General features: G+C 33.1%; 1 protein-coding gene across 2 annotated transcripts in view; it reads right to left on the bottom strand.

The window, feature by feature from the left end:
* The window catches only part of FSTL5 (follistatin like 5), a 679,148-nt gene that overhangs the window by 434,534 nt on the left and 230,038 nt on the right, over positions 1-14,576 (bottom strand). For both annotated transcript variants that reach the window (XM_041737850.1, XM_041737852.1), the window contains exon 4: positions 1,808-2,056. In XM_041737850.1, the coding sequence (XP_041593784.1) occupies positions 1,808-2,056 (249 nt within the window). The remainder of the gene's footprint in view (positions 1-1,807; positions 2,057-14,576) is intronic.

The raw sequence follows: 14,576 nt of genomic DNA, 5'->3' as shown, positions 1-14,576 counted from the left end.
ACAAATATTTTTTATAAAAAAAATACTACAGATACTGAGATAAGATAGTATTTTGACTTACAAGTGACGAGAATGTATTTTGAAACAACCATAGATTTGATTAATATACTTAGTATAATCTGAAAAACAAGAGTTTTTCAAACCATTGTTTTATGATTTCACAAGGAAGACAATATTCTTGGCTATATCCAGTTCATCTATGTCCATACTGATATTCATATGGAGTTGCCTTATGCCTAAGCATCCAGCAATAAAGGTGAACATTAGATATACCAAATGTTTTTCTTACATGATATTTAATATCTTACGTTCCCACATAATCGATTGCTGGGTGTCAGTTGGACAAAACCTCATTTTCAGAGTATGACTCTAAATTACCTTAGAGAATATTATTCATGTTTTATGATGTCATGCATCAGTGGCATAGCAAGATTTCCACTGTACCATCTCAGATCAAAATGATAGAAAAAATAATCTTTCTCTGTCTCTCTCTCTCTCTCTCTCACACACACACACACACACAAACACACAAACACACACAACACTCTCTTTCATGAGGTTTAAAGCACGATGCTAATAGAATTAATTTTAGTTATTTGTAAAATAGATTTGATAGAAGGGAATAAATTGAACTGAAACCAAAGCAACCGCTATTCTTTCTGCAAAAGAAGAGAATCTGATATGATAAAATTTTCTGTGCATGTATTCAAGGGCACGTAGTTCCTGTGGTAAGGAAACTACTATAATTTTACTTCAATTATATCAATGGGCCTCTAGTCGCCACACTGATTACAGAGTATTGCACCATACATCATTTGAAAAGCTCTGTGTATCATTTTATTCTCATCTTGGAAATAAAACTTTATTTACTCTACCATGTTTGAAAAGGGAGAGACATTTTACCTTAATATCAGGCAAGTCTTAAAGTGTAAATAAACGTTAGGAAGATTATGAAAAAATAGGATGGGAACCAATTGAAAATTAGAAATCAAATTGATCACTAACTTATTCAAATGATGGAAGTTCTGTATATTTAACAGAATTTCAGAATTTCAGTCTGGCCTATGACTATTAATAAGCAAATATTTTGTCCAGTAGAAACAAATAAAGATAAAATAAGTTTATGAATAAATGATATAAGAACGTTCAATGATTTATTTCTTTATATAGAATGTTAAAATAATTTCTCAAATTACTAATTCGGCAGTACTTTTTCATAAACAGTAACCAATGGTTTTGAGTACCTTGAAAGTAAATACCAATATTTTTTAGATTTTAATTTGTTGTAATCCCAAATTTACTAATTAAATTTAGCAGAGTTTTTCAGAGTTATTTCAATGGACATTTACAGGTTCCATATAATCTGAATTATGTGGTGAAAACTAAAACCCATCATTTTTAATCAGGAAGAAATGAGATGTTATCACAGCATGGCTTGGCATTCACTATTCACTCAGTTCCACTCCAGGTGCTTTTTCCTGGGTGGATTTGGCCTGTTGACTGAATTGGCCTCCCTGTGTCCTAAGATAACTGCCATGATTGGGAAGCCATATGGTGCAATGCTGTAAGCTATATTAAATTTGAGTCATATTTTGGCCAACTTTGTGCTCATAATTGAGATTCAGAATTTTATCCATGTAAATTTCTATATACTTACCGATTATTGATGTAATTACACTCACATTTTTTTCTTTCCCTTTTTAAATGCTTGCTGATATAAAATCATGCTTAGAGTTTAAACTTAAAGGCAGTTGTTGAAAAAAGGAAAGTAATAGAAGGTGACATTTTAGGTCCACCTTGTGTTTACCTTTAAAGAAGCAGTCTTCATTGTGAACAATGGTGATCTTTTGTTTTTTCAGGCAAGCAGCTCTATGCACTTCACAGTGGTTTTCATAAAATTCTCCATCAGATCCACACACAGGTTTGTAGTGCCGCTTGCAAAGGTCCATGCAGGCACATTCTGCTTGCCCTGTCTCTCTGCTGATTACACAGTGTCTTCCCAAACCACAGTATTTATTTTCACAAGACCCCAAAGGACCATCCTGAATCAGGAATCCTGAGGATAAAGAAGAGGAAAAGAACTTGTATTCAGATGTCTAAATAATAAGCGCATGTCAAAGTATGAAATAAAAAAAGTCTAAGAGAAATATAGTATAATCAGGGTTCAGTTGTTCTCAGTGGAAAAGAGACTTGTATCAGACAGGTAGATGAGCTTTTGAAATCACTCTGAAAATCCTCCGCCCCACCCCACCCCCACGCTGTGCTGTAGCACTCTCTTCTCCCTCTTCAATGAGTAGTGTGGTCCTCAAGAACATGATCTCCCAAATTAAACTGCTCGAGTTCAAATCCTGCCTCTACCATTTATTAGCTTATGTCTTTGGATAAATTACTTCTTGGAGCCAAGGTGTCCCATCTGTTATATGGAGGTAATTATAGACTGCCTCCTAAAGTTATACAAAATATAGCATGTAATGATCCACAGGAATCATGTCCCTGCCATAGAGTAAATGCTAAATAAATGTCAACTTTCACAGTAATAAAATTCTGGATAGGAGAAATGACATGTATGCATATAAAGCAGGAAATAAGAGAATAGAAAATAATTGCGCCTTGAGAACTTCTTGGTGGGCTCTGATAGCTGATCTCTTTTTGTTTTAACCTTTGCCACTGGACAATCACAAGTACACTTCTCAACTAAATGAATAAATAGCAAATAATTCAGTTTTCTTGTTACTTATTCAGGTTAACAATCTCCATCAGCACCAAAAAAGAATAGATGGATCCAGCAGTCTTGTACTAAAACCAAACTAATCAACTTGAATCACTCTGATAGGTAGATCTGGCCTTTTTCCTTTGAGAATTTATTTGACTGGAGACTAAAAATTTATATATATATATATATATATATATATATATATATATCAGTAAACTGAATACACACACACACGAGACAGACATACACATAAATAAAATAGAGACATACATGTTTACATATGCATGTGTGTATATGTGTGTATAACCATCAGACACCTATATTTTTTTAAAAAGAAATAATTTGTGAGGTAAAAAATACAGTAATTTTCTTAGATATTTTGCATATTTTTATTTTATTGATTTAAAATCATCTCTCCACATGGTAACAGCATAATGATGAAGAACACAGATTCTCATCCAGAGTTCAAACCATAACCCCACCAGTTGCAAGCTTCAGGATCTTGGGCAAGTATCTAAGACATCTGTAACTCAGTTTCCGCATCTGTAAAATAGGCATAATGCCTTATTCTCCTAGGGTTATCAAAATGAAAGGGCTTGGCACATATAAAACTCTTTAATTGCTAGTTATTATTACTGTTATTGTTACTATTATTATTATTATTACCTTTCTAGAGACTAATTTTCTTACGGACAGATATGTACAAATGAACAAGTATTTTAAAAAGTAATTCTGTTTTTAAATGAAACCTATATAGTACTTTTACTTCAATACATAAATGTATTTCCAAATGGAGAATAGTAAATTTAACATTACAAAAAGAAAAGGCCAATACTATTGACTATTTTTTTCCTAAAGCATGTCTTTTGATAGCAGTATAAATTGGAATAAATTTATCTTCTTGAACCCTTTGATACCATATACCAATTATTGAGAAAAGTCTATAAAATTTTTAAAAATAAGAAAAAGAAATAAAAAGCATAATTTACTGAACAAATCTCCCTTACGTAGTGTTATTTTATGTGATAACGCATGGAAATATTTAAACAAATTTTGTAAAATATATTTAATAAGGTAGTTCCTGAAGTTTGGCACACATTAAAATGGCCTAGAGAAGTGGTTAAAACATTCATTCTGCCTCTAAACCACCTCAGAGTTTTTGATTCAGTAGATCTGGACTGTGGCTAGCCCAATATTTATATTTCTAAGTTCCCATGTGATGATGACACTCTTGCTTCTGGGATCATACGTTAGAGTCTTTGATTTATTGCATTCTATTTTATATCCAAAATAAATAAAACACAAAGAAAAAGACTAGGTAACCATTTAGGCAATACTCTTTAAGTGGAAAAGATGAGAAGTTTATAATGTGATTAAAAACATAAAATAATGCAAGTATTTAGGAGTAACTAAGAAAAGATAAAGAAAAGCAAACTATTAACTAGGTGGATATAATACTGGGCAAATGTTTCTGTGTTTGCATTATTGTTTTTTAATGTTCAATGAAATACATTTTTAAAAAAATCCAAAATTGTATCAGTTGTAACTATAAAATATGCCCGATTTCAATTTGGAATATCTTTTTCCTCATTTTTATGCCAGTTTTTATGCCAGTTGTTGATCTAATGTTTATAGAGTCCAAGATGTGACTGTCAGGAATCTGACTCACATACTTATATTTCGTATAATTTTATACCTTATATTTTCTTTGTGTTCTTACTATCTAATTCTAAATTGTTTTTTTTTTGCTATCAAATAGTTTAAGATTTACAAGAGAATAATTTATTTTTTACTATCAAAGAATGAGTTTAATGTTTATTGAGAGTCTGACCATTTTACATTTTAGTCACAAATGAGTTGGCTAACTAAATCAGTAGTTTTCTTTTGGGGGAGGAATGCTTTGCTAAAAATGAACTCATTTCTGGTGTATCTGGGTTGGTGAATTGTTTTCCCAGATTCTCTCCTCTTATTTTGTTCCTCTCAAAGCCTGTACTCCAGTTCAGAGATTTGTTTGGGATATTGGCCATTTTCTAGAAGTTAATGAACTAGCTAGAAGCTGCATGTTGCATGTAGTTGCTACAATTAAAGGAAATATAATTAATTCATATGCAATCCAAAAGAAAGCTCATATTATGTAAATGAACAGCTAGAACATATCCTTTCTGACAGTAATTATCCATGACTAACGCTGAACTTAAGTTTCAGCTGAGATTAAATCAATTTAATCTGATCAACATGTCAAAGATTTCTTTTAAGTATATTCAGTCAGATGACACATTAAATGAATTTTAATCAAGAACTTATATCCTGCTCTCTCATAACTTGATAAAACAGGCATTTGTTCCCAAAAAAGTGCTGTATATGCACATCATTTTAGAATTTCTATGCCTTCAGAGCATTATAAAAAACAGATTTAAAACAAAGATGAAACCTTAAAAGATGAAAGACACCAAGTCATAAAGCAAAATAATTCTATGGAATTGTAAAAATGGTCATTTCAGATTCTCAATAATGAAATCCTCTTCAAGTCATACACACACACACACACACACACACACACACATATGTATATATACAATTTATCAAACAGTACTTAATATAGAATGGATGTAGATTGAAATAAACTTTATTAAATGTACTCATTTTTATTTGCAAGGTTCTGTTACTTGCTATAGGGTAGATAAGGGAAGTATAGATAAGGTTACTTCCTAAAGGGTAGAAAAGAATAGTCATTGCCACTTTTTTTTAGTGGCTCACAAAGGGTATAAGGCGGGATTTGAGGGTGCCCAAGTAGTGAGGCAAAGATTTAGGGGCACATTTAGGGACACAAAGGAGAGTGAGATGGATAATAACAGGTAAGATCTCACAAGCAATGTATCATGCACAGTTGAGTTTATGTCCTACCAATGGGTTAGGAGTTCAGAAGGCTGCTCTAGGGATAGACAGAGTATGAAACAGACTGGTACTGAATTGAAAACAGGAACTAATAGTGCAAGGGATCATCAGGGGAGGGATAGGAAACTGAATGAGAAAAAAAATCAGAGAGGGAGACAAACCGTGAGACTCAGAACTCCGGGAAACTGAGGGTTGCTGGGAGGGAGATGGGGTAACAGGGTGATGGGCATTTAGGAGATCACTTGATGGGTGCTATATGCAACTGTTGAATTATTGAAAACTACATCTGAAACTAGTGATATACTGTATGTTGACAAATTGAATTTAAATGATAAAAAGAAATTAAAAAAAAAACAGGAAGAGCAGAGGAAGGAAAAATCCAGATTTGATGAGCTAACTACCTCTAATGATTCCAATCGAATATAAACATAATTAAGTTAGAGTGCCAAATTACTTGAGGTGTTAATTGTCTCATAAAAATGTATAATGCTGAAGTGCAAAATATAAGTATTGTGTTAACTTTGTTGAACTAAACAAAAGATTTTTGGTCAGAAAACAGGGTTATAGTCTTTGCTCTTCTACTACCTAGTTGTCTGACCTCATCCAGGGTGTAATGTCTTTAGGCCTGATATTCAAATGGTAAGATGGGAGGTAAGTTATATTTAGATTTACTCTCATCCAATCCCTTCATTTAAGAATGCTTGACAAAACACAATTTTAATAAAAGCTAATATCTGAGGAATATATTAATAAGCTTTCTCTAGCATGTTTCATATTTAAACTCACCTGCACTAAACAATCATATACTTAATTCCCTAGTTTAAATATTTTCATATACTAGAAACATCCTCAGCCATACAAAATGTAAAATTATTTTTGGGGTAGATTTTCTAATTTCTCTTTTCTAAGATTTTATCACTATGTATTCTATTTTTGTATCATGTTAATAATTACAAGAATGGATCATAAAGTCAGAGTCCTTTAATTTGTATTCCAATTGTCACTACAAGTGTAATTTTTAGGCAATCAGTTAAAATTGGTGAGCCTTAGTTTCCCTAACTAGATCATAGAAGAAAATCTGTATTATTTATTAAAATAATAAGATGAGGATAATAATAATAACCATTAGATAATATGATTGATCCCATAAGAGGATTCTGTGAGATAATGCACTCGATCTGCTTGCCTTAGTATGTGTTTAACAAATATAGTTATAATTATTAAGAATTATCATTTACTATAGACTTGACATGTAGACTATATTGACTTAAAATCCCTGGAATGAATAAAGAACAACTTTTTACAACTCTACCTTTTATTATGTCCATTAGAAATAAATTTATGGGAGTGTGGAAATGTGTTTTTCCCAAATAACCTATATAAAATTTTCAAGAGTGCCATACCACTACATAAGAATTTCCCTCATCTGCAAAAACAAGACAAAACACAACAAAAAACCCCTCAAATTTATATGATTACATATTTTGCTTTAAAAATAAGTATAATACTTCGGTGACATTTTGTTACCCAAATATGGAAAAATTGCAAAACTCTTCAGTAAATACAAAATACAGTTTCTGTTGGACACTGTATTTTTGTAAACGCTAACAAAATACATTCAGTCCTCACAAACTTCATGGCAAGTAGCAGTTCCAGTAAATATTCCAATGCCTGCAGAATATTGAGCACAGTATGATCTTTTCATGACCTTTAGAGACTGGGATATGTATGCCCTGCTGTTATTTTGTGAAGTTGGTCAAAACAAGGCTGTCTGAATGATAGGTGGCCCAGTGTGCCACTATTGAAAGGCAGTTTGAATGGTCACATGTCTGTACTTCAGTGAATTTGGAACCTTCTTCCCCGTATTATTTTAGTCAGTCCATTGGACTTCTGCAAACACCTTCATGTAATTCTGCAATCAGATTTATTTTAAAAGAAGTGAATATGAAAAAAGGTAAGTAAAAAAAAAACAAAAACAAAAACACAGGAATTCAGTTAAATTCCAACCATCCAAGTTACAGTTTCTGTTTAAATCCAAAGACATTTTTGCCAGCACAGATGATTGTTGATGTGTCATTTCAAGAAGTTCGATGATTTGAGATCACTAGCTAGCATGCTAAGTAACTTCTTGTTTAATGTTCTCAACTGCAGTATAATTCCAACAGAAGAACACCGAGAGAGCCTAAGATACACTCTTAAAACTCCAACCTCAACTAGGAACCTTGATAACAAAGCACACAAAATTTTTTCCTCATTATTAATTTTATCCTTTCCAAGTCCCATCTAGGAGCCACGATTTCCATATTAACTTAATATTTCTATCTTATTGAGGTCTTAGAGTAGTACTCGTGGTTAGACACTTTACCAGATAAAAATACTCTCATCATCTGTGTGATTTATTTAGATTACGGAAATGGGTTGGAAGCTAAAGAATTCTCACTTGATAATAATTTCCATTAATAACTGGAAATGCAATGGCATTATAGGTAGACTAGTAGATAGATAAATTGAGAAACAGACGGATAGATCACAGATGAGAATATGGCATTTAAGACCTTTTTTTAGATGACAGTGATTATTAAAAGCAAAATATTTATTTTTAGATATTTTAGTTCTGTAATGATTTTGAGTGATTGAAAGAAAAAAGTATTTCTTTTGCTTAGTAGTTAGATGCTACTCTCCTCTATAAATGATATTGATGGATAAAATAAATAAGAAAATAAATCAATTAGCAGACATAAAATAAAAGTTTTTATTTTGTACAACTGTATGCAATGAGAGTAAAGACATATGCTAAATCATCTGTGATACTTAAACTATTTCAGGCTTTGGAATAAACCCAAAACTTTACAAAAATATTATTTCTTATTTATTTAAAAATTTAAAACCGTAGATGGATTTTCTCAAATAATGTAGATATTTTCACACTTGAGAAAGAATATTAAATAACAAAATAAAATATTTAAAGTGAAGATCAAACACTGTAATGGAAGGGTAGATTTGGGTAGGTAATCTTCAGATTCATTATAATGCTGATTGTTGGAGTCAGACCAACCACATGGATAATAGGGAATTGAGGGAGAAAAGAAGACAGCAATTTCCATTAGAACTGTTAAGAATGATTGCCAGAAGAATATTGCTTTTAGAACTTAAAAGTTTCCATTTTAAAACCCACTTTAATACATTATTTTTAAGATGTTTAATTTTCTTTAAAAAATTGTATTTCTTGGGGTGCCTGAAAGGCTCAGTTGGTTAGATGTCTACCTTCAGCTCAGGTCATGGTCCCCACGTCCTGGGATCAAGCCCCGAGTCGGGCTCCCTGCTTAGTGGAGAGCCTGCTTCTCCCTCTCCTTTTGCCCCTCCCCCTCCAACTTGTGCTGTCTCGCTCTCAAATAAATTAATAAAATCTTTTTAAAAAAGAAAAATAATTCTTCTTTGCAAAAAGTGTTTTTCATAGCTTGATTTTATGTTTTTAGTTAATAGACTCTTTTTTCGAGCATTCGTAGGTTCATAGCAAAATTATGTGGGAAGTACAGAGAGTTTCATAACCCAATCACAAAAAGGCAAATATGATATGATTCTAATTATGAGCTCCTTAGAGAAGTCAAAATCATGCAGACATAAAGTAGGATGGTAGTTTGGCAGGGGCTAGAAGAGGGGGAGCGGGGGGTTACTGTTTAATGGGTATAGAGTTTCAGTTTTGCAAGATGAAAAGATTTCTGGAGAACTCAAGAATGGGAGTGATGGTTGCACAATATTACAGTCCTTAAATACCACTGGTTTGTATACTTAACAATGGTTTAAAAAGGTACTTTTAGACGTATTTTACCACAATTAAAATTTGGAAAAAAAAAAACACATTAAAGTTGAAAGAGTTCCTGTATAGTTCCTCCTTCCAAAACACACAACGTTCTCTACCATCAATGAAACCTGATCATCCACTATTTTCAAAAAAGAGCCTTTGTTTCCTAAGAATCAACTTAATAGCACACCCAGGACTCTATATTTCCATGACTAAGTTATAAAACTTCAATCTCTGTCATTTTGGGGGTTCTTTTTTTCCTCTTTGAGGGTGTAAATCAATGTAAGGGAGGGTTTTATGAAACAGCAAGGCATGAAATATCAAATACATTTAGTGTCAGGTGCAGAATACAGTTTGTTACTTTACAAATCTAACTCCTATTCCCCTGGTCACTTAAATGTTTTGCACATTAAAAAAAAAGAAAACAAATAGGGACACCTGGGAGGCTCAGCGGTTGAGCGTCTGCCTTCAGTTCAGCGTGTGAGCCTAGGGTCCTGGATCGAGTCCCACATGGGGCTCCCTGCATGGAGCCTGCTTCTCCCTCGGCTTGTGTCTCTGCCTCTCTCTCTCTCTCTCTCTCTCTCTGTGTGTGTCTCTCATGAATGAATGAATGAATGAAAGAATGAATGAATAAATAAATAAATAAATAAATAAATAAATAAATATCTTAAAAACAAAACAAAAGCAAACAAGGGGCACCTGGGTGGCTCAGTCCATTAAGTGGCTGCCTTCCACTCAGGTCATGATCCCAGGGTTCTGGGATGGAGCCCTGCCTGCACCGGGCTCCCTGCCCAGCAAGGAGTCTGCTTCTTCCTCTTCCTCTGCCACTCCCTCTGCTTATGCTCTCTCTCTCTTTTTCTCTCAAATAAATAAAATCTAAAAACAAACAAACAACAACAACAAAAACAAAACAAAAAGCACTGCATCTACTCTTGTCAACTTATTTCTTTCAACTAACCACCTACTTCTCTCTTCAGTTAACTGTGGCTTAAATCTAAGTCAGGTACAGTTTCTCCAAAAAGTTTATCTTCTGAATTCTATCAATTCCCTTGGCTTAGGTGTTTGGAATAAAAGCAGGTGTTTTTGGCTTTTCATGCACTTAGTTTATTAGAGGTAACAGACACAGGTTCAATCCCCAGCTTGAATTGGACAAAGGTCAAGGAGAAAATAAAAGAAGACTACCTCAAAAGTATTATGTCACCACCTTATAATGTAAAGGACATATAATCCAAACCAGTAGGGTTCTAGAAGGCATTCTAGAGAAGAAAAGGTTGCATTGTATGGGAATTAGTCATGTAAAGAAGAGAATCCAAAAAAAAAAAAAAAAAAGAAAAGATTCTTAGCAGAAGTATGAATATATGCACATGATGATTCTTATGTTACCAAAATGCAGAGGTTATGGCTGAGATTGTTAGAAGATATGATTAGCAAATTAGGGAAAGGATTTATAATGAACAGCCCTGAAGGCTAGGTTAAGGATGTGTTAGTGTGGCAATGGGAGCTGGTATTTGGCAGTTTTAAGAAGGATTATTTGTGGTGGATAGAAATGAAACACCAGTCAGGAAGCTACCAGCCTGGCCTATGTGGTAACAATGAGTCAGAACAAGGAGAGTTATAAGAAAATCGATATATGGAGCAATAGGGTATCAGCCATAAAGAGAGGAGGCCAAAAGAGTAGCTTTGAACATGAAGAGTTTAAGAGTAGTTTTAATAAAGGTAACCTTGTGAATAGCATTGTAAGTGGTTGAAGCCTTAACAGTCTCAATATTTTTGGCAATAAGAACAGGAAGCACAATAAATAATTGGCTGTGGATTAAAATGACACAATTGAGGATGGAATCCAAGTGCTTTTAATTGCATCAATTTACCTCACTGTGTTATTTTTCATCAACACTCAGTCATCTCACATAGAAGAGTGGGGAAGTAAGACTATGGCACTTTTTAGAGAAATGGTTTTACTTGTCAAAGTGAGGGAAGGATTTGACAGGCCGGGACACTCACCACAATACTGATGAGGAGGACTTGGTGGAAGGACAGCAACTCAAAAGAAAGTGCTGCAAGCAAGGTACAAAGAACAGGATACAGATGGAGGAAATAAGGGAGTTTTCTGAGTTCTTGCCTAATAAATTGTTTTATATCACTTATAGTCACGGAATTAAGTCCAACATATTCTTTTCAGCTGAAATGACAATCTATTCTGATGTTTCTCTAATACATATGGAACATTAAAAAAAATTATCTTTCCATCCACCCAAATAAACAAGAGACTTTTTTTATATGTAAAATCCCCAAGGTCTCAAGTCTTCTCTCTTTTGAAAAAAAATTTACTGTTTATTATCTCCTTTATATTAATTCTATATTAAGTTCTAATACATATGTGCTTTTCTCATGTGTCTGAAAATTAAGCTGTATGTAGCATATATACGAGTTACATAGCTTGACTAATTATTTTAACAATAAAATGATTATCATATTAGACTTTTTAATGTATTTGTCTTTAAAATCTTATTTAATTTTTTTTTAAAATTCCTACTTAAGTTCCAGTTAAGGAACACACAGTACAATACTAGTTTCAGGTGTACAATATAGTGATTCGACACTTCCATACAACACCCATGCTCATCAGAGAGAGTACACACCTTAATCCTCATCAACTTTTTAATCCATTCCCCCACTGTCTCCTCACTGGCAACCATCAATTTGTTCCTTTAGAGTCTGTTTCTTGGTTTGCCTTTCTCTCTGTGTTTTTCTGTTGCTTTTTTTGTTTCTTAAATTCCACATATTGTTTCTTCCTTTGACTGACTTATTTCACTTAGCATAATGCTCTCTGTCTCTATCCATATCATTGCAAATAGCAAGATCTCATTCTTTTTCATGGCAGAGTAATATTTCACTGTGTGTGTGTGTGTGTGTGTGTGTGTGTGTGTGTGTGTCGCTTCTTTATCCATTCATCAGTGGATCGACACTTGGGATATTTCCATAATTTGGCTATTGTAGATAATGCTGCTATAAACATCACGGTGTGTATATATCACATTGATTTAGTATTTTTGTACCCTTTGGGTAAATATCTAGTAGTGCAATTGCTGGGTTGTAGGGTAAATCCAGTTTTAAATTTTTGAGGACCCTCCAGAGTGTTTTCCAGATTGGCTGCACCAGTCTGCATTCCCACTGAGTGCAAGAAGATTCCTTCCCCCAACTCCACATCCTGGCCCAACACTGTTGTTTCTTGTGTTGTTAATATTAGCCATTCTGACAGGTCTGAGGGGATATCCCTTTGTATGTAGCAATATAGGCCTACTTTAAGAAGTAAGAAAAATCTCAAACAACCTAATCTTGTACCTAAAGGAGCTAAAAAAGTGCACCAAACAGAGTCTAAAGCCAGCAGAAGGAAATAAATAATAAAGATTAGAGCAGAAATAAATGATATAGAAACTTAAAATAAAAACAACAATGGAGCAGATCAGTCAAACCAGGAACTAGTTCTTTGAAAAAATAATAAAATTAGTAAACCTTAGCCAGACTTAATCAAAAAGAAAAATTACCCACATAAATAAAATCACAAATAAGAGAGGAGAAATAACAACCAACACCACAGAAATACAAACATTAGAGAATATTATGAAAAACTAGTGAATTGGACCACCTGGAAGAAATGGATAAGTTCCTAGAAACATATAAAATACCAAAACCTGAAACAATAAGAAATAGAAAACTAGAAAAGACCAATAGTCAGCAAAGAAATTGAATTAGTAATAAAAAAAAAAACTCCCAAAAAAATAAAAGCCCAAGGCCAGATGGTTCCACAGGGGAATTCTATAGAACATTTAAAGAGTTAATATCTATTCTCCTCAAACTACTCCAAAAAATAGAAAAGGAAGGAAAACGTCTAAATTCATTCTATGAGGCTAACATTAGCTGAATATATTTATATTTAAATTTTTATTTAGCTTATGTTCCACTATGATTTCTAGGTTTTTGGTCTTACTGTTTTACCTCTATTCTGTAGCTCTACATATTCCTTTTTGTTTTTTGTTTGTTATTGTTGGTGTTTTGCTTCATTATCACTGTTTATTATTTCACACTTCCTAAAAAACTTTAGTTTTCAACTTATTCCATGTTTATCACATCTACATATTTGCAATCTCATTTTTCCACAAAATAAGATAATATTTTAATTTATTGTGTAACCAATGCAATAGTTTTTCAGTTGTTTTGAAAGATCATTTTATTAATTTTATTAGATAATTGAATTGTTTTCTTAGCATTCCAAATATTTTGATTGTGCTGTTCTCATCACTGGGTGTAGGTTACTGTCAAATCACTGATAAACTCTCTACGAGTTATTTAATGGAACACAGTATTACACACTATAATACATAAAATAATATTTTATCATTTTATAAATGTTGTAATTTCCATATGCACATGATAGTCTCTACACTCACCTTTATATCATGTACAATGTGCTTAGATAATATTCTTGTTTCTCTATTTTATACTGCTGGCAGACAAATATGGCAGATTTGGTATGAATTTAAAAGTTATTTCATGATTTGGCACCTCACTCTCCCTACTCTGCCAATTATTGGGCATTGATGCTCTTTTCCAGAGGTTTTTCTCTCATTTTGCCTTTCAGGCTCTAGTGCGGTAGGAACTCACGGGGCTGGTATTATATGGTGTTTATAACTTGATGACTATTCTTGTTCCTTTCCACATCTTCTCTTTCTTGGATGTACAAGTTGTTATAGAACTTTCTACAAAAAGGTAATCACCCAAGTACTGAAAACTATGCTAACATATGTGCCATTTGTATTAAGCTCCAAAGGACCTTATGTTTTGGCTGTGGGGATAGGGATACGACACAATTAAAACATAAATATTTCTTAAGGTGTGGAGATACAAATTGTTACAGAATTTTGGAGTAGGAGATTTATTTTGAGTAAAAGTAATAACAAAAGCTTCCTAATAGAAGTCATATCTGTTCAGAGATTTTAAAAGTTGGCTAGGATTTTGATAGGTAGAAATTGGTTGGAAAAGGAAGAACATGAAAAGACAGAAAAGCAATATTTTATGTCCCATAAAACTTGGCTCTTGTATCATTTTTTTTAAATTTTTTTAAAGATTTTTATTTATTCATAGAGACACACAGAGAGAGGCGGAGAA

The sequence above is a fragment of the Vulpes lagopus genome, chromosome 23 (genome assembly GCF_018345385.1).
Source record: "Vulpes lagopus strain Blue_001 chromosome 23, ASM1834538v1, whole genome shotgun sequence".
In the NCBI taxonomy this organism is placed as follows: domain Eukaryota; kingdom Metazoa; phylum Chordata; class Mammalia; order Carnivora; family Canidae; genus Vulpes; species Vulpes lagopus.
The sequence above is the reverse complement of the archived record's forward strand: the minus strand, read 5'-3'. Positions and strand labels throughout refer to the sequence as shown.